This window comes from Lepidochelys olivacea (assembly GCF_965140295.1).
Source record: "Lepidochelys olivacea isolate rLepOli2 genome assembly, chromosome: 11".
Taxonomy (NCBI): Eukaryota; Metazoa; Chordata; order Testudines; family Cheloniidae; genus Lepidochelys; species Lepidochelys olivacea.
This window is the reverse complement of record NC_140421.1, coordinates 64,548,740-64,572,393: the sequence shown is the minus strand read 5'-3', so window position 1 is coordinate 64,572,393 and position 23,654 is coordinate 64,548,740. Positions and strand designations below refer to the sequence as shown.

The 23,654-nt window shown below is 43.4% G+C and overlaps 1 protein-coding gene across 1 annotated transcript in view; it reads left to right on the top strand.

The window, feature by feature from the left end:
* Window positions 1–23,654, top strand: part of PTH2R (parathyroid hormone 2 receptor) — a 107,130-nt gene that overhangs the window by 48,756 nt on the left and 34,720 nt on the right. The window contains exons 3-7 of the mRNA XM_084642623.1: window positions 2,808–2,918; window positions 3,025–3,146; window positions 4,701–4,798; window positions 9,104–9,290; window positions 10,878–11,031. Coding sequence (XP_084498749.1) covers window positions 2,808–2,918; window positions 3,025–3,146; window positions 4,701–4,798; window positions 9,104–9,290; window positions 10,878–11,031 — 672 coding nt within the window. The remainder of the gene's footprint in view (window positions 1–2,807; window positions 2,919–3,024; window positions 3,147–4,700; window positions 4,799–9,103; window positions 9,291–10,877; window positions 11,032–23,654) is intronic.

Genomic DNA, 23,654 nt, shown 5'->3' with positions numbered 1-23,654 from the left:
AACTCCTAGGATCAGTGACAAACAGTGCTATATTCATAAATGTACACCACGCAATTCCCAACAGGCCCCAAAATGGTAGGGCCACTTCAGTGCATTACTGTGGCTCATGGTTAAATGCTCTTTCAAGGCCTCCCTTAACAGAAAACCTCCACGTTGAGCTCTTCTAATAGCCCTTGTGTCCGGCTGCTCAAATTCAACAAATGTGCCACCTCAGCCCTCCACACTGGTGGTGACTTTTCCCCCTTTGCCTCACAGATATTATGCAGGGCACAGCAGGCAGTTATAACTGTTGAGATATTTCGCTTGGAGATCCAATCTTGTGAGTAAACAATCCCCATGGTTTCTTCAATCAACCAAAAGCATGTTCAGCTGTCATTCTGCACCTGTTGAGCCAGTGGCTGAATCTTTCCTTAGTGCTATTGAGGTGCTCAGCGTACGGCTTCACGAACAAGGGGATAGCTGGGTCCCCCAGGACTATATTTGCATTTCAGCATTCTCCAAATGGTAACCTTCTGGATGGGAAAGAATGTCCCCCGGCTTGCAGCTTTCTGAATAGTACTGTGTTCTTAAAGATACGAGCGTCATGCACCTTCCCTGACCAGCCCAACACTGTCGATGAAGCATCCCTGGTGATCCACCAATGCTTGTAAAACCATAGAAAAGTAGCCCATTCTGTTTTACTCTGGGATTAGGTGGTCAAAATAAGAATATGCAGGCCACCTACTGCTCCACTTATGTTCGGGAGCGCTCCGGCTACGTATCCATTCACTAAGTCTTGTGCGTTGCCGAGAGTGACAGTCCTGTGTTGGAGGAGATGATTAATGGCCCTGCACATTTCCATGACAATGGCCCCATCGTGGATTTTCCGACTCCAAACTATTTCCCGCTGACCAGTAGCAATCCAACATTGCAAGTTTGCACAGTGTGATCATCACTTGCTTCCCCGCTGTCAATGTAGCTCTAATTCTGGTGTCCCTGCACTGGAGGGCTGGGGTGAGCTCTGCATGCAGATCCAGAAATGTGGCCTTTCTGATCAAAGAGTTCTGTGGCCACTGCTTGTCATCCCAAACCTACATTACAGTGCAATCCCACCCATCCGTGCTCCTTTCTTAGGCCCTCAAGCAGTGCTTGGCCATCTGCAACTTGCTCCATCAACACCATCAATAACTTTGAATTGGATTTTGGTATATACCATAGCAGTCTGTCTTCCACAAAATCGTCATGTTCCCCTGGTAGTAATGCTGGACTTTAACTACCCAGACAGCTGTTAGAAAAGTGATATGGCAAAGCACAAAATCTCTAGTGAGTTCTTGGAATGTGATGGGGACAACTTCTTGTTTCAGAAGCCGAAGGGCAGCCATTTATTTTAGACTTGATTCTGACTAGCAGTGAGGAATTGGTTGTGAATCTGAAGATGGAAGGTGGGGGGATGGATTAGATGCCTTTTCAAGGTCCTTTGCAGACCTACTTTTCTATGATTCTCTGCATAGACTAAATGGCATGGATATACTGCACATATATTTTCCCATGTAGTTTGTTCTCATAGGAAGCCCAGGGGCCAGTTATCCTTCCTCCTGTTGAAAAACCCAGAGTTTCCTCTTCATCCTTCCAATGTAGGGGAAGAATCTGTAGCACCAATATGGGGACCAGGTGGGGCCAAGTCCATCAAGAAATCAGCTGTCAACTAAATAGATGCAGGAACCCTGCATGGTGCGTGCAAGTCAGCATAGGCCATAGGAGTTGTGTGGCTACCATTTGTCTAACTTAGGTACTTATGTAGCCCCATTACCATAGTATCTTAGCACCTCGCAATCTTTAATGTATTAGTCCCTCACAACAGCCCTGTGAGGTGTGGAAGTGCTATTATCTCCATTTCCACAGATGGGGTAATTGAGGCACAGAGAGACTTGACCACGGTCACATGGGAAGTCTGTGGCAGAGCAGGGAATTTGCAACCAGGTCTCCCAAGTTCTAGGCTAGCAGTATAACCACTGGACCATCCTTCTTCTCTGTCCCCTTGGTACTTGTGTCCTATATCCCTCTCTATGGGGCAAGCAAGCACAAGGAGTGAGTTATCACTGCTTCCGCTAGGAGATTTGCACATTGCATTATTGTGGAGTCAAATGGTGACAGACTCCAGTGTAGCTTCACCACATAGACCTCACTTTATTACACCGATAATTGTCCTGGCAGCAGGACTCCGCTTTGGAATCAGTCTTAATTTGAGCAGTCAGAAATAGACAATTTAGGAGGTTCACAGACATACCTTGATATACCTATCCTGCCACAGCTCCTAGAATCAGCAAAAATGTGTGCAACGGTCAAAGTAACAATTTCCTAGCAGTATACGACCTCCTATTTCTTATTCATGGGGGACCATGAATTTCCAATAAATTTGACATATTTTGCAAATGTTGGAGGGCAGAGTTAAGGTAGGTGGATGGTATAAATTAAGTGGATTGAGAGTCAGAGATGAAGAGTTCTATGGAAGTGCGGAACTGGCTGCATCTCCAGAGAGTCTAAGAATTGGGTTTTAAAAAAATTTAGAGGTTGATTTTATTTTTTTAAAGAAACTGGTATTGTTTTGGGGGTATAAGCTAGATGTCACTGGTTCATTTTCAATTGTGTTATTTGGGAAGAAATTTAACACTTTAATCCTTTAGGTACCTAAATTGCAAGATACTTTTAAATCTCTTACTTAATTTGGGCACAGGTATTTAGGCGATACGGTAAAAACATAAGTGGCATAGAGGCTTGTCTCATACTTTTCATTTCTTCTTTCTATGTCTTCCTTCTATTGTGTGCAGAGGGTAACTGCTTTCCAGAATGGGATGGACTAATATGCTGGCCCAGGGGCTCACTGGGAAAAAAGATGGCTGTCCCATGCCCTCCTTATATATATGACTTCAATCACAAAGGTACCACTGGTCTTCTTGTTCTCATCGGATTTATCTGAAGCAAATAAAAAGCCAGGTGGTGCAAAGGACCTGCGTAGACTAACCAAGACTCATTTCCTCCTTGCAGGGGTGGCTTTCAGACACTGTAGCCCTAATGGAACATGGGACCTTGTGCAGGGTTTGAACCGAACGTGGGCCAATTACTCTGACTGCCTTCGCTACTTACAGCCAGAAATCAGCCCGGGGAAGGTATGGGGGTGTTTTCCCAATGCAATCATAGAGCATGAGAGTTTGGATGGGAGGAACAAATCCTGAAATTGTACGCACTTTTCATTCCTTGATGGTTCTATACAGAAACAAATGGAAATATGAATGACATGCACATTGTTGTCCTAACTTAATAATGGTGCATCAGTCCCATTGAGCGTTTGTTATTTACACAATGGTTTTTAAGTCATAAAATGAGGAAGAGTCTTATTTAAAACAACATAGACGTGAAGGAACTGCAGACATTGAAGCTATGAACTTGAAGGCACTTTCCCCTCTCAAGTGTGCCTCGCTGTGTTTAATGTGGTTGTGAGGGCTAAATTCATCCATAGCAGAAGAGCTGCAATTTCCATTGTCATCAGTCGGCATGGTATCTGCTTTAGGCAGGGGTGGACTAACTCCAGATTCTTGGATCCAAAATTCATGTCCCAGGGCTGGGGCTGAAGAAACCTGGGCTCATTTTGGTACTCTGCCACTGAATCAGCCTGTGATTTAGGGTCAAGTCAGTGAACCTGCCTGTTCATCAGTTTTCCCATCTGTATAATGAGGATAATGTTATTTGTTTATCTTGAGATTAGGGTGCTTCAATAGAAAGTGCTGTATAACTGATCAGTATTTTTTTTAAAAAAAAGCCCCAGACTCTCAAACATTTTTATGTATACTTTTCCCCCCTATAAGTAGCTTTGGTGAGGTGTAAGTCCTTATGTCTGTGGGATTTGGGCCATTGTTAAAGTATTTAGGCACCTGATGATGCAGATAAATGTGTAATAGATTTTCAAAAGCTGCCAGGCCCATAATTTCCATTGAAGTCAATGTCTGTCTTTGCAGCTGTGTGCTCGGATGGATCCCACTGCAGGATCCGGTCTAAATAGGCTATGTCTTTCTTCCTTTTAATATTGAGCTGTGTGATGTATTCATGTTAGACTCTCAGCAAGCTGTCACACAGCAGCCCTCTTCAGGGCAATGGGCAAACATATTCTAAAACGCCATCAGCAGCTGAGCTGAGAGGGAGGAGGAGGAATCAGAGCCTTGGCTCCACCCTCTCCAATGTAGAAGTCAATGGATCTGAGCAGATACTAGGGCAAGAGAAGTGTGCCCACTTATTCCCTCCCTCCCACCAAAGCTAGTGGCGGGAACTGACAACAGACAAAATGCCAATATTGCCTGCTCTTGTGCCTTTGAATGGTGGTTAGTGTGTTTCTTCAAATCTGCAGCTCCAGGAATCATGTTACATGATCTCATCTTTCTTTATAAAAAATAAATGTTTGTTTCCATGGTTCTGGAATAAAGTTTTAAAAGTGACCCCCTAAGGAGTACAACACCAGAAGGCAAATATATGAACCCAAGTTCTTCCTTTTAGTACTCTTGTGATTTATTTTTTTCCAGTGTAGACTGATGAATCTTGAATTCTTTGGGATGGCAGTACAACAGGTTCATCCCTGGTGTAAGTCCACTGATGTCAGAAACTGGTAAACTGGATTATTGGAGATGAAGATGAAGAAAATAAAGTGGAAATGGTCTTGTTTTCTTTTCCAGAGGGAATTCTTTGAACGTCTCTACATTATGTACACTGTTGGATATTCTATGTCCTTCAGTTCCCTGGCAGTGGCTGTTTTCATCATCGGCTACTTCAGGTGAGCAATTCATAGTCCCAGCTGCTCTGTCCCCTTTTTGCACCATCATCTCTACAAGAGGTAATCTTATGTTCCTTATTCACACAGGACTGTCCAATCTCTTGATGCTTTTTTATATTCCTGTCTGCAGTGCTGAGAGTAAATATTGTGCATTGCATGGAGTAATTTTCAATGCCTACCCATTGTGTAAAGCTTTGATCAGATGAAGAACACGTTAAAACATTTCAAGGGAAAATAATTTCCCATGGCCATGTAAAAATTGCAAGCAGCAAGAGACATTGTATCAGTCTCCAGAACAGTTAAAGATGACAGCACAGTGAGGCACAGAATGATCAGAGTGGTTTATCCTATAGTCTGTTTTTGAGGCTTAATGGTTTATTTCACAACTGAAACAATAGGATTGCTGGCATGTGGAATTATCCGCTTGAGTTATTGCTAGGAATATTGCTATGGTCAGTTGCCAACACTTTAGGAGTTGAATGCTCACTCTAATGCTCTCTTTTGAAATAACCAAAGAAGAAACAAACTCTAAAGACTGCATGCCAGGTTTTCCATGACTATTATTCATATTAAGGTCTCCAGCAGCGTGTTAGGCATTTCATGGAAGACATGGAAAAACAGTGAGATCCTCGCTTCTGCTCTGGCCCCTTTATGCTGTGTAAAAAGGCTGCAAAGGAGCTCTGAAAGCCCTGTTTTTGGCTCTGGAAGATTTCTTCTGCTACAGGCACTGCAGAAGACAGCCATAGAGTGGAGAACCTCCTCACGAATCTTGGTGTAGGGCGCATGCTAGGTGTGGGAGAGGAATGCCAGGGAATGCAAGTAGCATTGCAGCCATTAAGAGCAGTGCTGTGACCCATAGGTCGGCCTAGGGAGGCTGCTGTAATGTAGACAGTCCCTTGCCACCGCACCCTCCTGGGCTGCAAGTTCTGGGCCATGCCTCCTAGGGATGCATGGTCACAGTCCCAATGCAAACCTGACCTGTGACAGACAAAAACGATGGGGGCAAACAGTAGGAAGGGAAAGGAGCGAGGAGGATGAGGGTTACCGCAGTAAGACTATGCAGTTTTTTCATTGTCAGCATATGCACTTGTTGGTGTTTCTGGCAATTTTGTCTGAGTTTTTATTATGGCTTTAAAAATAGATAATAATGATTGCCTGCCTTACTGAGTCATCAGCATGAAACCCAGTGCATTCTGGGAAAGGACCTTAGGGAGTTTGAGTGATTGCTAACTAGTTAATATTATGCATTAGGGCAGGCATCTCCAGGTGGGGCAGTTACACACATTCTTCCAACTTCTTTTCCATAGCATGTGAACAAGGTTTAATCTTGGAAGAAATGTTTATATAGTTTTAGTTGCAAGGGTGTGGGTAGAAGAAGCTATTGCAAGCAGCAAGAAGTTTGATGTCTGCTAGAATCAGATTCAGAAAAATACTTATGTGCTTCAGGCCATTTCCGTTCAGGAGAGCTCTTAGGAACATTCATGTGCTTAAGGCCTACTTAAGTCAATAAGAACGCAGTCACTCTGTAAAGGAAATGGTAGATAACCAACTGAGTGCGAGCTCCGAGTGTGAGTTGGTAGATGCTGAGTAAATGTGATCCACGTAAGCAGGGAAATATCAGGTCAGAATGGGGAGGTGGTATTATCTTTGTATATAGCATTAATGAGACTATTACTGTCTGGTTCAGGTGTCCATACTTCAAAAAGGATGCTGAAAAATCAGAAAGGGTTCAGAAAAGAACTACAGGGTCTGGAGAATGTGCCTTATAGTGAGAGAGTAAAGAGACTCCATCTGTTTTGTTTATTAAAGAGCGGGTTAAAAGGTGACTTGATCATGGTCTACAAGGGGGAAATAATTCTGATGGTAGACAGTTCTTTGATCTATCAGACAAAGGCTTAACAGGACCCACGGACTGGAAACTGAAGCTAGACAGCTTCAGACTAGAAACACAATGTGTATTTTTACATTAAGGTCAATTAACCGCTGAAACAACTTACCTAGGGACATTGTGGATTTTTCCATCACTGGTAGTCTTCTGGCCTTAAAATATGTGAATCTATGCAGTCAATGGTGTCATACTGTCTGGAGTGGCTCACAGCTCTGAGTGCCAACCTCAAGGCAGACTGTCAGAAAACAGGGTAGACACCCCAAACTGGTAGTGGGTTCTATAATTAGATTTCACCAAGCCAGTAACAAATGTGAACTCCTAGATTACTATACCAGTCCTACCATGGAGTCACAGACAGTCCCCTTAGGGTCTGTCTACGCTACCTGCCAGATCGGCGGGCAGTGATCAATCCAGCGGGGGTCGATTTATCGCATCTAGTCTAGACAGATAAATTGACCCCCGAGCACTCTCCCGTCGACTCCTGTACTCCACCACCGCGAGAGGCACAGGCGAGTCAACAGGGGAGCAGCAGCAGTCGACTCACCATAGTGAAGACACCTCGTTGAGTAGGTCTAAGTATGTCGACTTCAGCTACATTATTCACGTAGCTGAAGTTGCGTAACTTAGATAGATTCCCCACCCCCCCCACCCCAGTGCAGACCAGGGCTTAGACTCTCCAATCTATCTTGCCACCCAGACAAACTGGGCTTTGTGATAATGGTCACTTAAACCGAAAATCACATCACATCTGGTTGCTCCCAGTCTCAAGAGACCAATCAGTTACCCTAGATCAATTTTACTCTAGATCTTACACCAAAGACAACACTGGTAGCCAATTCTATAGTAAACTAACTAAATGCTTATTAGCTAAGAAAAGGAAATGAGAGTTATTGAGAGGTTAAAGCAGATAAAATATATGCACAAATGAATCACAGTTTGTAATTCTAAATAGTGGCAGTGATGTCATAAACTGCCAGTTTCCCAAAAGTCTTCTCAGGGTACCCAGATTGTCTTTGGGGACCTCGGCTTTGTATCTGGTACACTTCCCTGTAAGAGTCCAAACAGTCCAGAGATGAAGGATCTTTCTCTGAATCCATACTTATAGCTTCTTCTCACAGAAAACAAGCTGACAATGTCACTACCCAGGTGGGTTTTTCCTTTGATGACTGAGAGTGAGGAAGGTATTTAGAGTCTTTGACCTCCGGTCATCATACATAATGACCACTTGCTTTGAAATTAGCACTTTTCTGTTCAAGTTCCTCATTTGCATTCCACAAAGCCTCCTTTGCGTTTTAGGGCTTGTTTGGTGGGTTATTTAGTTACGGGAGTACACAAAATGGAAATGTTTGCTACTGCATTATAGCAGTATACAGATAAGTGAAAACAAAGCAAGTAACATCCCACTAGTTTTCATGACGTTTAAACACCAAATACACTCTTATACATTTAATAATCACTTTGATCCACACAAATACACAATGAATAGGCCTGGGGCTCTGGCATGAGCTGGCACCTGGTCTGCCAGCGTCACAAACGGGACTTAAGCACATGCTTGATGTTAAGCATTTGCTGGAGGGCTGTCCTGAATAGAGATGCTTTCCTGAGTTGGAGCCTATGTAATTTAAGGATGCTGTACTGCAAACTCTTATTACCAAGCATAGTGCATAATACCATGAACTTCCCCCTTCAGTAGCATTATTCACTGTACAATGCACAATGTTTGAGTAAGTGGTTGTACGATTCAGCCCAATTAGTTTCTATTGCTGTCAGGGTGGCATCTGGCAAGCTTTATATTCAGTTTACTAACAACAAGCTGCAGACTGTCAACAGTTGAGACTTGTAAATATTTGCTCATGTGAGGTGTTGCATTTTAAGCCTTATCTTACGATAGGAAAGTTCAGCAAAAATATTGTCGGTAACTGTCATCACTAAGTAATCATGCCCTTTTATTTTGTATTTTTGACCTTCCTAAGAAAAATATAAGAGTCCTTAAAGTATGAAATAGTGACTAAGGCCTGGTCTACACTAGTGGGGGGGTCGACCTGAGATACGCAACTTCAGCTACGAGAATAGTGTAGCTAAAGTGTCCTCGTGTCCTCACGGCGAGGGGTCGACTGCCGCTGCTCCCCCGTCGACTCCGCTTCTGCCTCTCGCTGCGGTGGAGTACAGGAGTCGACGGCAGAGTGATCAGGGATCGATTTATCGCGTCTACACTAGATGTGATAAATCGATCCCCTATAGATCGATCACTACCCGCCAATCCGGCGGGTAGTGTAGACGTACCCTAAGTCGAGGGATGTGGAAGTATTGAACTTGCTGAGCTTGGCCATAGATTATCCCAGAGCCTACTGCAAAATTTTGCCCTTTTGCTGGCTGAATTCAATAACCTCTTCTAAATTATCCTTTTCGTCCCACAGGAGGCTGCACTGCACCAGGAATTGCATCCACATGCATCTCTTTGTCTCTTTCATGCTAAGAGCTGCCAGCATCTTTATCAAGGACAAAGTTGTGCATACGCACAGAGGAGTCAAAGAGCTGGACTCGCTGCTGATGAGTGACCTCCAGAGCACTGTAGTGGCACCTGCAATTGACAAGTCACAATACGTAAGCACTGACCCTCGGGGAAAACAGTCAGCCTGCTAGTTAACTGTTCTCTGAGTTGTTATGCCCCTTTTAGGACAATCTGTATTCCTTCCAGAGTGGTGAAGTATTACTGTGGTGAATCAGTATAAAATATCAGGCTGATCCTGAAGATCAGGCTCTTGAAAATTCAGTATGCAATGGGCCAAAGTCTCATTTTCTTAAAGTAACTTAAGCTCCTGAGGCCCAGATCCTCAAAGGTATTGATGTCAATGGAAGTTGGGGGCCTGTGAGGCTCTGGCTCCTAGGGCCAGATTTTTAAAGGTATTTAGGGGCTGAAAGGTGAAGATAGATGCCTGGTGGGATTTTCAGAAGTGCATAGGCGCGAATGGGAATTAGGTGCCTAGGCATGTCTGAAAATCCCACTAGGCCCCTATCTTCATCTTTAGGTGCCTAAATACCTTTAAGATCCTCACTTAAGTGCTTGACACTTTTAAATATGGGACTTGGATTCCTAAGTCACTCAAGCCAGTGGCTCTCAACCTTTCCAGACTTCTGTACCCCTTTCAGGACTCTGATTTGTTTTGCATGTCCCCAAGTTTTACCTCACTTAAAAACTTACAAAATCAGACCTAAAAATACAGAAGTGTCACAGCACACTTTCTCATTTTTACCATATAATTATAAAACAAATGAATTGGAATATAAATATTGTACTTACATTTCAGTGTATAGTATGTAGAGCAGTATTAAACAAGTCACTGTCTCCATGAAATTTTACATTGTACTGACTTTGCTAATGCTTTTTATGTAGCCTGTTGTAAAACTAGGCAAATATCTAGATGAGTTAATGTACTCCCTGGGAGACCTGCCTACCCCCAGGGGTTTACGTACACCTGGTTGAGAACCTCTGACTTAAGCACCTTTGAAAATTGTTCCCCAGATTTCAGTACTTGTCTACTTGTTTCTATTGTGAATCCTTCTCTTTGTTAATGGGGATGAGACTGACTTACTTTTGCTTATTTGTTCAGGTCACCCTGGCTGTCCTCCTTGCAAAATCTGACCCACTTGTCATTTTCTGCTCGAGTCAGACGCAGGACTGCATTAGCAGGTCACAATGAAGCTGCCTTAGCAGAGCAGCGGGGGTGTGGGAAGCTTTTACAGCGCTCGCCCTCTCTCTAGCTGTCTCAAAGAAAAGCTGTTAGCTCTCCACTTTCACAAGCACTAATTCATCCACAAATGGTCCTTACAAAGCAAGGAGAACTGTTGATTTTACACAAAGACTTGACACTGTGCTAAGGATGGCCTTGCTACCTGTTCCTATCTCTTTAAATAAGACATGTTAAAGTTGTCAGAATAAGAGCCATGTGCAAAGGGTTTAGTAGCATAATGTCAAGTTTTGGGGGTAGCCATGTTAGTCTGTATTCACAAAAACAACGAGGAGTCTGGTGGCACATTAAAGACGAACAGATTTATTTGGGCATAAGCTTTCATGGGTAAAAAACCCCACTTCTTCAGATGCATGGAGTGAAAATTACAGATGCAGTTCTTGGATGGTTGCTGTATCCAGGAATGGTAACCCATTATCTTTCTGTTTGGGTTCCTTGACAGGTGGGGTGCAAGATTGCGGTTGTGATGTTTATTTACTTCTTAGCCACCAACTACTACTGGATCCTGGTTGAAGGCCTCTACCTGCACAGCCTAATCTTCGTGGCTTTCTTTTCGGATACCAAATACCTGTGGGGTTTCACCTTGATAGGCTGGGGTAAGGTATATGGGACTCTTCTGTTCCTTGCATCTTTTCATCAGGCTTCTCAGAGGGAAAGGATTCTGCTATTTTACTATCCCCATTGCTCTGTTTTATCACATGAGACACAAAGAAAAAGACAGGAAGGACCTATGTCCAGCAATAATCCAGGGCCACCAGTAGTTACAGGAAGTTGATTGTGTTGAGCACCACTGGTGAACACAGGAGGTAAAGCTCTGCCACTGACTCCTGTACAGCCTGAGGCAAGTGACTTAACTTCTCCATTTCCCGACTCTGAAATGGGGATAATAATACATCCCTACTTCCAGGGGTGTTGTGAGGGCAAAGCAAATCATGTGAAGTGCTTAATTGCAAGCTAAACATGGTATGGTGGGGAGCACCACAGAAAAGCCTCACTATAAATTAAAATAAGAGATAATTGGATATTTGGTCCTCTCCATACTCCAGAGAGAGGTGAATCTCCTGTCCTCCTGTTAGCTTATTTCATATATCAATACACTGGCCATTATTATCTGTTCAAGAAGGATCTATGAATTTGCAGAGATTAAGCCAAATTCCACTGAGTCCCTTCATGTAAATCTGCTCCTGTCAATGGTGTTACTCCCGATTTAAACCAGTGTAACTGAGCAGAATTTATCCGTGTCCAGAACTAGGGATTGACCACAAGCCTCAGAAGAGAAATGGCAGGAGGTTACTTACTGCACTGGGTCTCTTCAACAGTCATCCTCAGGTTGAACTTCTTACACTGGTATTGCGTTCTCATAGTCTTGCATTAGACTCATAGACTTTAAAGCCAGAAGGATCCATCATGATTATCTAGTCTGACCTTCTGCACATCGCAAGCCACAAAATCTCACCCACCTACTCTTGTAATAGGCCCATAACCAGTGTCTGTGTTACTGACGTCCTCAATTAATCATTTAAAGACTTCAAGGTACAGAGAATTCATCATTTATTCTAGTTCATTCCATCAAGTGACTCATTCTACATGCTGCAGAGGAAGGTGAAATCCCCCATGCCCCCAGAGTCTCAGTCAATCTGACCTGGAGGAAAATTCCTTCCTGACCCCAAATATGGCGATCAGTTAGCCCTGAGCATGTGGACAAGACCCACCAGCCAGACAACTGGGAAAGAATTCTCTGTAGTTACACAGAGTTCTCCCCAGCTGGTGTCCCATATCTGGCCACTGGAGATATTTTCTATTAGCAGTCACGGATGGGACAAGTGCCATTGTAGGCAGTCTTATACCATCCCCTCTATAAACAGTCACTGCAGTTAAGATCCGTTGTCTGATTCCTTTTGCTTTCACAGTGAAGTGTGTTCTCTGTTTGGTCTGTAAAGAGATCTGAGGTTAACTTCATTTTGTATTTCAATATTTTTAACTTTTCTGAAATGGGGGAAATGAAGTTAACGCTGGTGAAATTGACAGGTGGTGGGGGCTCTGAAAAGGAAATTCATGAGGGAGAAAAAAGGATATTTACCAGGCTGAAACTCGTGTTCTCCACAGCTGATCCAAGCGTAAACAGCTCCCCCCTTCCTTGTCTTTCTAGTTCTGGATTCAACTCAGAACCGAACAGTGAAGGTCATTCATCTTTGGAACAGCTTATCTAGAGATGATGTGGCTTCTCCAGCACTTGCAGACTCTATCTTTCTATTAGCTGTACTATAGCTCAACCAGACATTATGGGCTGGATGCAGAAATTACTGGGTGAGGTTCCCTGACCTCTATTATGCAGGAGTTCAGACTAGGTGACCACAGTGGTCCCTTCTGGCCTTAAAAATCTATTAATGGTGTGGCATGATGGTTCACCACTGACATTTCATCCTTGATACTAAGTGGTGATTCTGGCATAAGACACTGTAAATGGAGGCTTCCCTGTAACAAGTGGGGGAGGGATAGCTCAGCGGTTTGAGTATTGGCCTGCTAAACCCAGGGTTGTGAGTTCAATCTTTGAGGGGGGCATTTAGGGATCTGGGGCCAAAAATTGGGGATTGGTCCTGCTTTGAGCAGGGAGTTGGACTAGATGACCTCCTGAGATCCCTTCCAACCCTGATATTCTATGATTCTAAGTGCTGCTAGGGGGATGGTATCTGCAGTGAATAGATAAATAAGCACTGCAATGTGAGACAGGCGCCATAAAGTGTCTTTGATTAAATGTTCGCAGTGCAGTAACACGGATCTAAGGCTACTCTTTTCGTACCAAAGAGAACTGAACAAGAGAGAGACCTTGTTTATGCACAGGACCGTTCTTTACTGTCCTCTCAAAATCTCCAAGAGAAGTAACTGACTCCACGCTCCTCGGCGGGGCAGCAGTAGTGGGTTGTATGGAGGTTGGATTGACCCAGGACCTCGTGCGCTACAAGCCTTGACTACCTGAGCGAAAAGACCCGGCTCTGTTAGCCAAGGCTGTCACAGGCTCATCGATGTGCACGTAGACTGGGGTGTGTCTCAGGACTTGCGGGACAGGGGAATAGAAATGAAATGTTTCTCTGGAGATGCAGGTAATACCTGCTTTGAAGAGGTTTTCAATCCATCTGGCTAACTAGTTAGATGTTTATATGGCCCTGCATCAGCATTGTATCTGAGTGCCTATGCGAGGGCCTGATCCAAACAGGGCTCGTTGCCTGGTTTTTAAAATCAATTTCCCTGGTAAGGGAGAAATGGAAAGGAAGGTTACAGTACAGGGGGGGAAGTTTGGGCTTTATTTATTTATTTATTTTTATATATCTAAACATTTCAGGAAACCCAAAACATCATGAGTTTCTCCCATCTCTGGTTAGTCTCTTAAAGTAACACAACTCTTTTCAGGAGCAAGCAGGCTGCTTTTTCTTGTGAATGAAGAACACTCCAGAGGAAAAATATCCTGGGCCAAAGGGAGCTCTGGAGCAGGCCCATTGAAGTCATCGCATGAATTTGACACATCCTGTTGAATGTGTCTGTTCATTCCAGCATTAGCACTTGGGAAAGCAGCGCTCCTCTCTACGTACCCTCCCCATCGCCTGTTGCTGTAAGCAAAAACGTATCGCTTTCCAAATCTCCTTAGCAGCTTTCAGGGTGCAGCCCTGCTTGCCATCATCTGCCAAAGCTTTGAGTTAATCTATTAAGACACACTGATAGGAAATGCTTGATTGGATACGTCCAGGTTCTATCCCTCGCTCTGACATAGGCATGTCTATCTATGTGAGCTTGGCCAAATCGTTTAACCTCCCATGCCAGCTTCACTACATCAAAACACATTAGGTGTAATACTCATTAACTCACAGGGGCTCTGTGTGGTGTTATTGTGTGTAATAGCCTTTGAGATGTCTGGATGGAAGGTACTTTAGAAATGTAGGCTATGATTTTCAAAGGATCCGAAGAGAGTTAGACACCCCAGTCCCCCTGGAACGTGCAGGGCTACATTTGGATTGTTTCAAAGGTTAGGGGCCCGATTTTTAAAGGTCTGGAAAGCTATCAGTTTTGGTTTACAGCAGTAGATGATGTGGAGGGTAATTAGAGAACAGAGCTGCTTTCCCAAGTGCTAATGCTGAACGAACAGGGACATGAAGCATGATGTGTCAAATTCATCTTATGACTTCAGTGGGCCTACCGAGAGCTAAATTTGGTGTCTAACTCCTTGAACTACCTTCAGAAATCTAGCCCATAATCCCTAGGCCAGTGGCAGTCCTACCATGGAGAATAAAGATGGGCTGAAGGTGGATTTGATATGGAGATCTCCTAGCACATTTCTCCTTCTCATAACTTTTCATTTTGAAAATGTGGAGTCCCTTGTGATTTTTTTTTTTTTTTTTTAAAAACTACTAGTATTTGGGGATTATTATTTTCAAGCTACTTTTCACTCTTTCTGCTGAGTTCAGTAGCCCTTTCATATAGACTTATAGCCTGCCTCTGTAAAGGGATGGTTGCGGTGACCAAATAGGCCTTTTCAATCACCAACTGCTATGATACCATTATTTACATAAAGGCCGTCAGTTACTTCCTCTTCAGTCACTTCTTGCTTTGCGTGGGCCTTTTATCTGCATATTTACTTTGGATGTGTGGCGGAAAATTAACCACTCGTTGTTTTAGGAATCAGAATTGCCTGAGGCTTTTATTTTATGCAAGCATATATGCCAGGAGAGTCAGCATAGCCCCACGCAGGGTGGCAAGCTGCTCTGTTTTCCATACACTTTAACAGAATTATAGAGGGTTTTCAGTGGCATTCTCGAACAATACACTTCCGCATGGGTACTTTTCCACAGACCCTTCCAATAATGCCTTATAAGGACAAGATCATACATATTGCAGCATTAAGCAATTATTTTTCAGCCACCATTGCCATGGTCTTGCTGATAACTGAACATCTGTATGTTCTGATCATGGTAATGTTCAAATCTCAGTTGGCAGCTCAAGGAAAAGAAAGTACTTGAAGAGAGGAGCACACAACACTTGCTGGTTTCCATGCCAACGCTGTATTCTGCATGCTCATTTACTATTATATTTATTTAATTTTTTTCTAAACTAACATATTTTTGATAAAGTACATCGCAGCTGCTTCCCAGACACCAATTCCAAGAATGGCTTCTAAAATAGTTTGCTTAGGATCTCTATAAATAGTCCACACAAAACATATTGAATTGAGCTGAACAAAACTTGGAATGTCTGTCCTATGGGAAATTCCGGTATTTCAACATGTGTTCTTCGATTTGGAAATGGTGAAACATTTTTGTTTCAGCATTTTTGATCACAGCTAAGTTTTCTATATTTCTGAATGAAAACATTAAAGCTCTGGTTTGTTGAATTGACTTGAAATGATTAAATTGCTTCTTCCAGTGGTGCTGTATTGCCTCATAGGAGATGTGGTTCAGCTACTTGTTGCCCCCATTTTCTAGTGTGGGCTGGGCTCTCTGGCCAGACTACATCTCCCATGATGCACCTGAGCCGTATGACTCCCATAATGCATCACACAGCTTGTTCAGAGGGGAGACCAAATTTAATCATCTAGCCACTTTAGGGCTTGGGATGTAGGGACTAAGCAGTCAAGTGCATGGTCAGGAAAGGGTGGGTAAAGAAAAGGATGAGGGTATGTGCCAAGTACTGCTTTGAGTTAACGACTGTATTCAAGATAGTAGGCTGATCCGAGGGCAGACTTAGGGCCTGATTCTCCTTCTGCTCACACTGTTCTAAGAGGAGTAATGTCTCTGAGGTCAATCTATGTAAAGCTGGTATAAATGAGACCCCTAGCAATTTTTATTCAGCTCTTCATTCCAGGCCACCATTTTTAGTTAATTGATTGGAGCCCATATTCCCTGTCTTTCATGTGTGATCAACTGCCAGGCTGCAGCATAATCAGCCCTATGGGTGTTCACCGTGCGACCACGGAAGGGCCATGTGTGTAGTCGTACTCCTGTGCATTGTAGAGTTCTTTCAAGTTTATGCCCAGCCCAGTGAAGGTTAGGGTAAAATGTCATGCTCCCTGATGCACACCAGCTGTGGTGCTCAAGGGGTTATATACAGCTATGTGAGCGGATGGTGGGAGTACTTGAGATTAATGCAGTTTGTTCGTTCCATGCTTCCCCCTTCCCACTTTCCCTCATGAAACTGGACAGGTGAACCAGCCTATTTAGCATCCCGGCTGTCAGCCCCCCTTCCTTCCTTGACAAGCTGGGCAAGGTGAACTCCACTGCGAAGTGTTTCATGCGGTAAGGCCTGCCCTTGTGATTTAAACGCTGTTCCTCTCTGGCCTCAGCGCGCCCGCTCTCCAGCAGATACTCTTCCAGCAGACGGTAAACACCCGGCAGAGTGCATCATTCAGAAAGGAGCCCACTTTCTAATATGCATCAAAAAGCAAGGAGACATTAAAACTTTTTTCAGGCCTGTGCTACTCAGCTGATAGTGTGTGGCAGGAGAGGGGGACAAAGAATAAGGGCTGAGAAAATTGTTTCAGGGTTTTTTCAACCTGTTTTTTTTCTAAACAATAACTTGGGGAAGCCAACACGAACTTGCAAAACATTTTGATGTTGCCAAATCTGAATTTTTTCGAGTCTGTATTTGCAAAAAGAAAAGGAGTACTTGTGGCACCTTAGAGACTAACAAATTTATTTGAGCATAGGCTTTTGTGAGCTACAGCTCACTTCATCCGATGCATTCAGTGGTATTCAGTGGCATTCACCTTACGAAAGCCTATGCTCAAATAAATTTGTTAGTCTCTAAGGTGCCACAAGTACTCCTTTTCTTTCTGTGTGCTGAGTCATCTGAAGTAAAAGAGTTCATACATTCCTCCAGTGCTTTGATTTATTAGCTTCATTAGAGTGGAGTGTGAGCTTGGCTCCTGGCTGCTTTTCTTGGTTTATTATTCACATACACCCCACCATTCTCAGTTGTCTTTTTAGGGCCGGTCCATCTAAAACAGGCTTGAAACGCACTTGCTCATGGTATGATCTTAGGATATGTGTTTGTGGTGACAGGGAGGGAGTCACTTAATCTCTGTGTCTTGGTTAGTGTCACAGTTCAGGGCTACTGCACTGTGTATTTCCCCTTGCTGGTCTACCAAGGGCAGCCACTCTAGGCTCACTGCTCCTTAGCTGTCATCTTTCTTGTGTAGAGACCCACATCTCTCTCCTTCCTATGACCGGGGGGTTTCCAGCCTGCATGTTCCCATAGTTCTGATATTCCCAGCAAGCCAGACTGCCTAAAAAGGCCAGCGTCTGCACGCTGCTTTCATTCTAGGGGCCATGAACAGCTGTAATTGCCAACAGTTATGAATTATCACACAGTTCTTTCTAAGCAAGCACATTTATTCTTAAGGTGAAAGCATTACAGAGACAACAAATTAAAAACAATCAAAGACCCTACAGGCAAGCTAATAAGCATACCAGAGATCAGCCCAACTCTAATCTTGAGATCTGGTGGGAGTCAGTCCTTCAAACCCCACCAAAGGTTTTATTTTCTGTGGTGACACTTTCATAACAGCCTTAGCTCAGAACTCGCACCCACATGGAAGAGGTTAGTCTTTCCTTTATATGGTTTGGGCATTTTGATCTTGAGATTCCAGAGACAGATAATCAGTAGACAAAGGTCCTCTCCTCCAGGCATAGCTTCAAAAGGCAGGGGGGGTTGCATTACCAGAAGTGGGGAATTAGCATTTACCTCTCCTTAGTGTTTTCCCCAGGAAATCCGCTTCACATGTATTGTCCAAAAATCCATTCTTGTTTGGCATATTATTCAGTGTGGTCCTTTGAATTAATTAATGCCTTTAACTTTAAACTTGATAAACTAATTAAATAATAGCTTTATGATTATTTGTCTTTTAATGATTAAAGGCAAACAGATTTGTAGTGTGTGTGGGGAAAAGTCCAGGTAATGTACACATTTTACATAAACCTTTTTACTTCCATTACAGCTGGTGGCCCTTCTCTATGGCTTACAAAATACATAGCTACGCAGCCTCTCAAACCTGTGAATAACTAAGCTTCCATTATTGTCTGATACGCAGAGGTTCCTTCTTTTAAATAATTATATATACCTTTGTAATTAGTAATATATTGTGATTATCATTCAAATAAAGTTGTCCACACTATTACCACCCAATTCAAGTGCTTATAGCCTTTGAGTTGTATGCAGAGCCTTTGAGTGGCTAAAACTTTGTCATTAACAAGAGTAGGAGGTAGCCCCCCCTTAAATATTGATAGGCACACAGGCCTTCGGCCATTCCTGACTAGAACTGCACATGAGAACTTCTACAGTTAACCCTTTGCCTTCCTGTCTCAATCGCCCCAATCAAACACAGTTACCTTTTCACCTTCTCACTTTAGCATGACAAAGCTTCTCACACTAATAGAGTAGGCCTTAACCAGAGCAAAGCCAAATAACCCAATTATCGGGATTCTCCTCTTTGCCCCCTAGCATGTCCCAATCGAATAAAGCTATCAATATTAGGCCCTGCAGTGTCACTAATTTCACAGCAAACTAAATTATACATGAAATAGGGTCATAGGTCAACACCTCCTTAGAGAGGTTACATACAATCCTGGCCTACAATAATACATAAAATTTTCATTTAATGAAATGGACCCGAAAGATACTTAAGCTTAATTTCATTAGGTGTGTCATAAATATAAAGGGAAGGGTAAACCCCTTTGAAATCCCTCCTGGCCAGGGGAAAGCTCCTCTCACCTGTAAAGGGTTAAGAAGCTAAAGGTAACCTCGCTGGCACCTGACCAAAATGACCAATGAGGAGACAAGATACTTTCAAAAGCTGGGAGGAGGGAGAGAAACAAAGGGTCTGTGTGTCAGTCTATATTCTGTCTTTGCTGGGGATAGACCAGGAATGGAGTCTTAGAACTTTTAGTAAGTAATCTAGCTAGGTACGTGTTAGATTATGATTTCTTTAAATGGCTGAGAAAAGAACTGTGCTGAATAGAATAACTATTTCTGTCTGTGTATCTTTTTTGTAACTTAAGGTTTTGCCTAGAGGGGTTCTCTATGTTTTTGAATCTAATTACCCTGTAAGGTATCTACCATCCTGATTTTACAGGGGGGATTTCTTTATTTCTATTTACTTCTATTTTTATTAAAAGTCGTCTTGTAAGAAAACTGAATGCTTTTTCATTGTTCTCAGATCCAAGAGTTTGGGTCTGTGGTCACCTATGCAAATTGGTGAGGCTTTTTATCCAACATTTCCCAGGAAAGGGGGGGTGCAAGTGTTGGGAGGATTGTTCATTGTTCTTAAGATCCAAGGGTCTGGGTCTGTAGTCACCTAGGCAAATTGGTGAGGCTTTTTACCAAACCTTGTCCAGGAAGTGGGGTGCAAGGTTTTGGGAAGTATTTGGGGGGGAAAGACGCATCCAAACAGCTCTTCCCCAGTAACCAGTATTAGTTTGGTGGTGGTAGCGGCCAATCCAAGGACAAAGGGTGGAATATTTTATACCTTGGGGAAGTTTTGACCTAAGCTGGTAAAGATAAGCTTAGGAGGTTTTTCATGCAGGTCCCCACATCTGTACCCTAGAGTTCAGAGTGGGGGAGGAACCTTGACAAGGTGTTTCAAGGGTATGGGAGGAAATTGCCATATATGTCACAGTTACTATTAATTATAAAAGTGGATAAAGCACCTTGTGACAGCCAGAAGCTGCAGCTGACTTTGAGGAAGACATAAATAAAAAGCACTTGGACACTGAAGCACACTGAGCTTCCCTTGCACCTGGGGAATTTTAATACTGTTTTGGTGCCAAAAGGGACCGGGTAGGTCCTCTGCTGTAAAGGGTTGTAGCTTAATTGACTTCACTGGAGCTTTACTAGTTGACACGAGCTGATGATTGGGCCCTTTTGTCTTTTATCTTCTACTTTCCAATTAGATTGTTAAGCTCTTTGGGGTAGGGAGGTAGCCTCTTTGTGTTGTGTTTGTACAGCACCTGGCACAGGACTAGGACAAGGGCTTGTGGGGGCTACAGTAATACAAATAATGAATAAATAATGTTTTAAAGTAAAGAATTAATCATTGTTTCTTTCATTCTCTAATACCCTTCTCCAATCTGACATTAACACCTTCCTTTCTTCCCCGCTCTTTCCTCTTCATTGTTGTTTCTCTATTTCTTTCATCTGTTGCAGTCTATCATTTCCCTGCCCTATAGTCCCTTCCTAGATGTTGTGGACATCAGTTAGGGTGAATACATTTTAACTGTTAGAAAAACCTGCCCCCGGAACAAGCAGCGAGTCTTCTATATACTTTTGAATAGCTCTGCTGTTTCCAGGCCACCCTTAGTAGACCCTACAGGTCCTGACGTAACCAAATGCAATCAGCCAGAATCCTCTCTTCCACAGAGGCTCTCCTGAACAGGGATGGACAGAGTTGCAAAAGTCTGAATCTGGATCTCAAAGTTCATGGATGTTGACATACAGGGTTTGGCTCACTCTCAAAGTCTAGATCCTCGCATACACTTCCTCCTGGCTGGCAGTGTTCATGTCTGGGGTTTTCTCTCAGATCCCTGTCTTCCCAGCTTGCTAATAATTGTGTGTGCCTAAGGGAATGTCTACACTGTACTGTAACCGACGGTTAGTAGAACACGAGTTAGCAGACCTGGGGTTTGTTAACCTAGGGGTTGAGCATCGACACTCGTTTGTAACCCCAGGTTAGGAATTTTTGAACCCTGGGTCCCAACCTGGGGCTCCAGCATCTACACTGCATTGTCTGAACCTGAGTCCAGCCACCCATGTCCCAGGCGTCCTCTCACCCTCCCAAAACGTGACTGTTCTAGCCCTTTGTTTGTGGTGCAGTGTGGGCAAACTTAACTGTCCACCACATTTGACTGTCCAGAGGACAAAGTCAGCCCATGGGATTGTGGGGCACTTTTGGCAAACTCCCAGAGCACAAGTCCTGTGGGGCTGTTTCTACAGTGCAAAGCAATAGGGCTTGAACCCGGGGTCCTAGCTTGACTCACCCTCTGGGGTCCTGGGACCCTGAGTCCAAATTTTGGGTTAGCGCAATTCATGTGTAGACAAAGTTCAGGTGTTGGGGAGAAGTTCATTGCATACCAGATGGAACAGGTGGAGAGTGGCAGGGAATTGGCTCTGCCCCCACAACACACAGTACATCTGAGCCAGCTCCCCAGAGGTGGTAATTTACTATTGGTGTAGGCCAAGGGTAAATTACTGTTTCCCTAGAGCCAGCTTGGAGCAGAGAAGGAATTGTGGCTTCCTGGTATGTAATACCAGGTGATATAAGTGAAGAGTGCACAACACAAATGGCATATCTCCAAAGCAAGAGAGGCAGAGAATAGTTTGAGAGCACTCTATAGACTGAGATATGTCCTCATGAACCATATTTTGAATAAGGTACAAATTAGTAGGAATCTAAGTCTGTTCTAAGAGAATTCACAAACAGCAAAAGGACAATTGTTTGCTCAGCTCTTCTGAAGACCCAGCATTTGAGTGTTTTAAAATGAGACTAGTCATGACATTAGAAGACACTCTGTAGAGAGCAATGATGTTTGTGCAGAGAGATGGCTCTTCCATTTCAAGTATAAACATAAGGCTTTGTCTTTTTTTTTTTTTTTACTTTAATTCAATACTTTATCACCAACTTTCCCCACATGGCAAAATCAAATTCAGAGTTGCAGGATCACAGGAACACACAATGCTATTTCCATTAACGAATGGAGGAAGCAAATGGTAGCTCACCTGAGCCTTTGTCAGTATTGAGGGTCGCATTGCATGGTGCATCTCAGAAATCACAACTTCTTGAGCAAGTATAGCCTGAAAGCACTGTCAGCTTTCTAAAACTCTATTCATCTCTTAAAGAGGAATGTCAGCATCAGATGCTGTAATCTGTTGGTGCTCAGATGGTAGTCCACAGGAAGTTCTTGCTGTTATTGGTTGTTTAGGGCCTTGCCCAAAGCCTATTGAAGTCAATGGAAAAATTCCCATTGGCTTTAGCTCAGGCCACTAATGCATTTGGCCAAAGTAAGGTCAGTAGTGTTTTCAATAACTGTCATCTGGAGGTTTCCTATGTTAAGAAAATTGTTACCAAAAACAAACATCCTGAAAGGGCAACAATCCTTCCCGAAACCACCAGCACCATTTTTAATACACTTTTGACATCGTTTTCTTAGGAGTAGGCCACATCTGGCGCTCTGCGGACAAGCTGCAGCAAATCCATGAACTGCATACGTCCTGCCTAAGCCATCAAAATGGGCCTACAGTGGGCTGTGGGCCAGCCCTCTGCACCATGGCAAATCTTCCCCCAAGGGAGTAGCTCACTTTGCACATAATTGTCTATTTTCAAATGGGAAAGGTTGGTAGCCTTGATTCCACTACAAATATTCTTACTCTCACAGGGGAGGTTAGAGACTGGTGGCTGGAAACCTTTGCATTTGCTTCATTGAAGCCAGTGGCAAAACTCCCACTGTCCTCAGTGAGAACAAACCCAGACCCTATATTTGCATCACACAACCCATGAGTGGTGCTGCATTTTAAATACTCAATCTGAGACGTGTGCCGGGAGAACATTGCAGGAGACTGAAGTCCTCTGTCCAGCCAACAGGTTCCCTTGCGGGCAGAAACAGTGCAAATTTCCCTGTCCTGCCACTTTGCCTCAATCCTTTCTTTGACTAGCTTTTCGAGGGAAAGAATAATTCATGCTTCCCGCCCATACGTTCCTTGGCCTTGGCCTGAGACAGCCGAAAGTTGCCAGCTGTGATTCTGGCTTTTGTTTAGTGCTTTTTGTTCACTTGGAACTGGCTTGAGGCTACCCAATTCATTTCACATACACCAACCAATGACTGTCAAACTTTTCCAAGCTGGGCTGGGTTCCTGTATCCTATAGAGAAAAGCTCCATGACTCATAATCACCTCGTCCTCTGGTTCATGGTGTATAAGAAACAGTGGAGGCAAGGACACAGATCCTCAGCTGATGTAAATGAAGCCACTGAATTACACCATCCAAGAATCTGGCCCAAAAAGTTGTGTGTAGAATGGGTGTTTTCCAAACCTTCAGCTCTGTCTAAAATTTATGTGCAAATTCTGACCTCCGTTCCATCCCATCAACTTTTTTTTTTCTTTTTTTTTTTTAGAATTTGTCTTTCATGCTCACATTGAATACTGCTTCTTCACAGCTCAGGGTTTATTAATAATAAGAACTTCATTT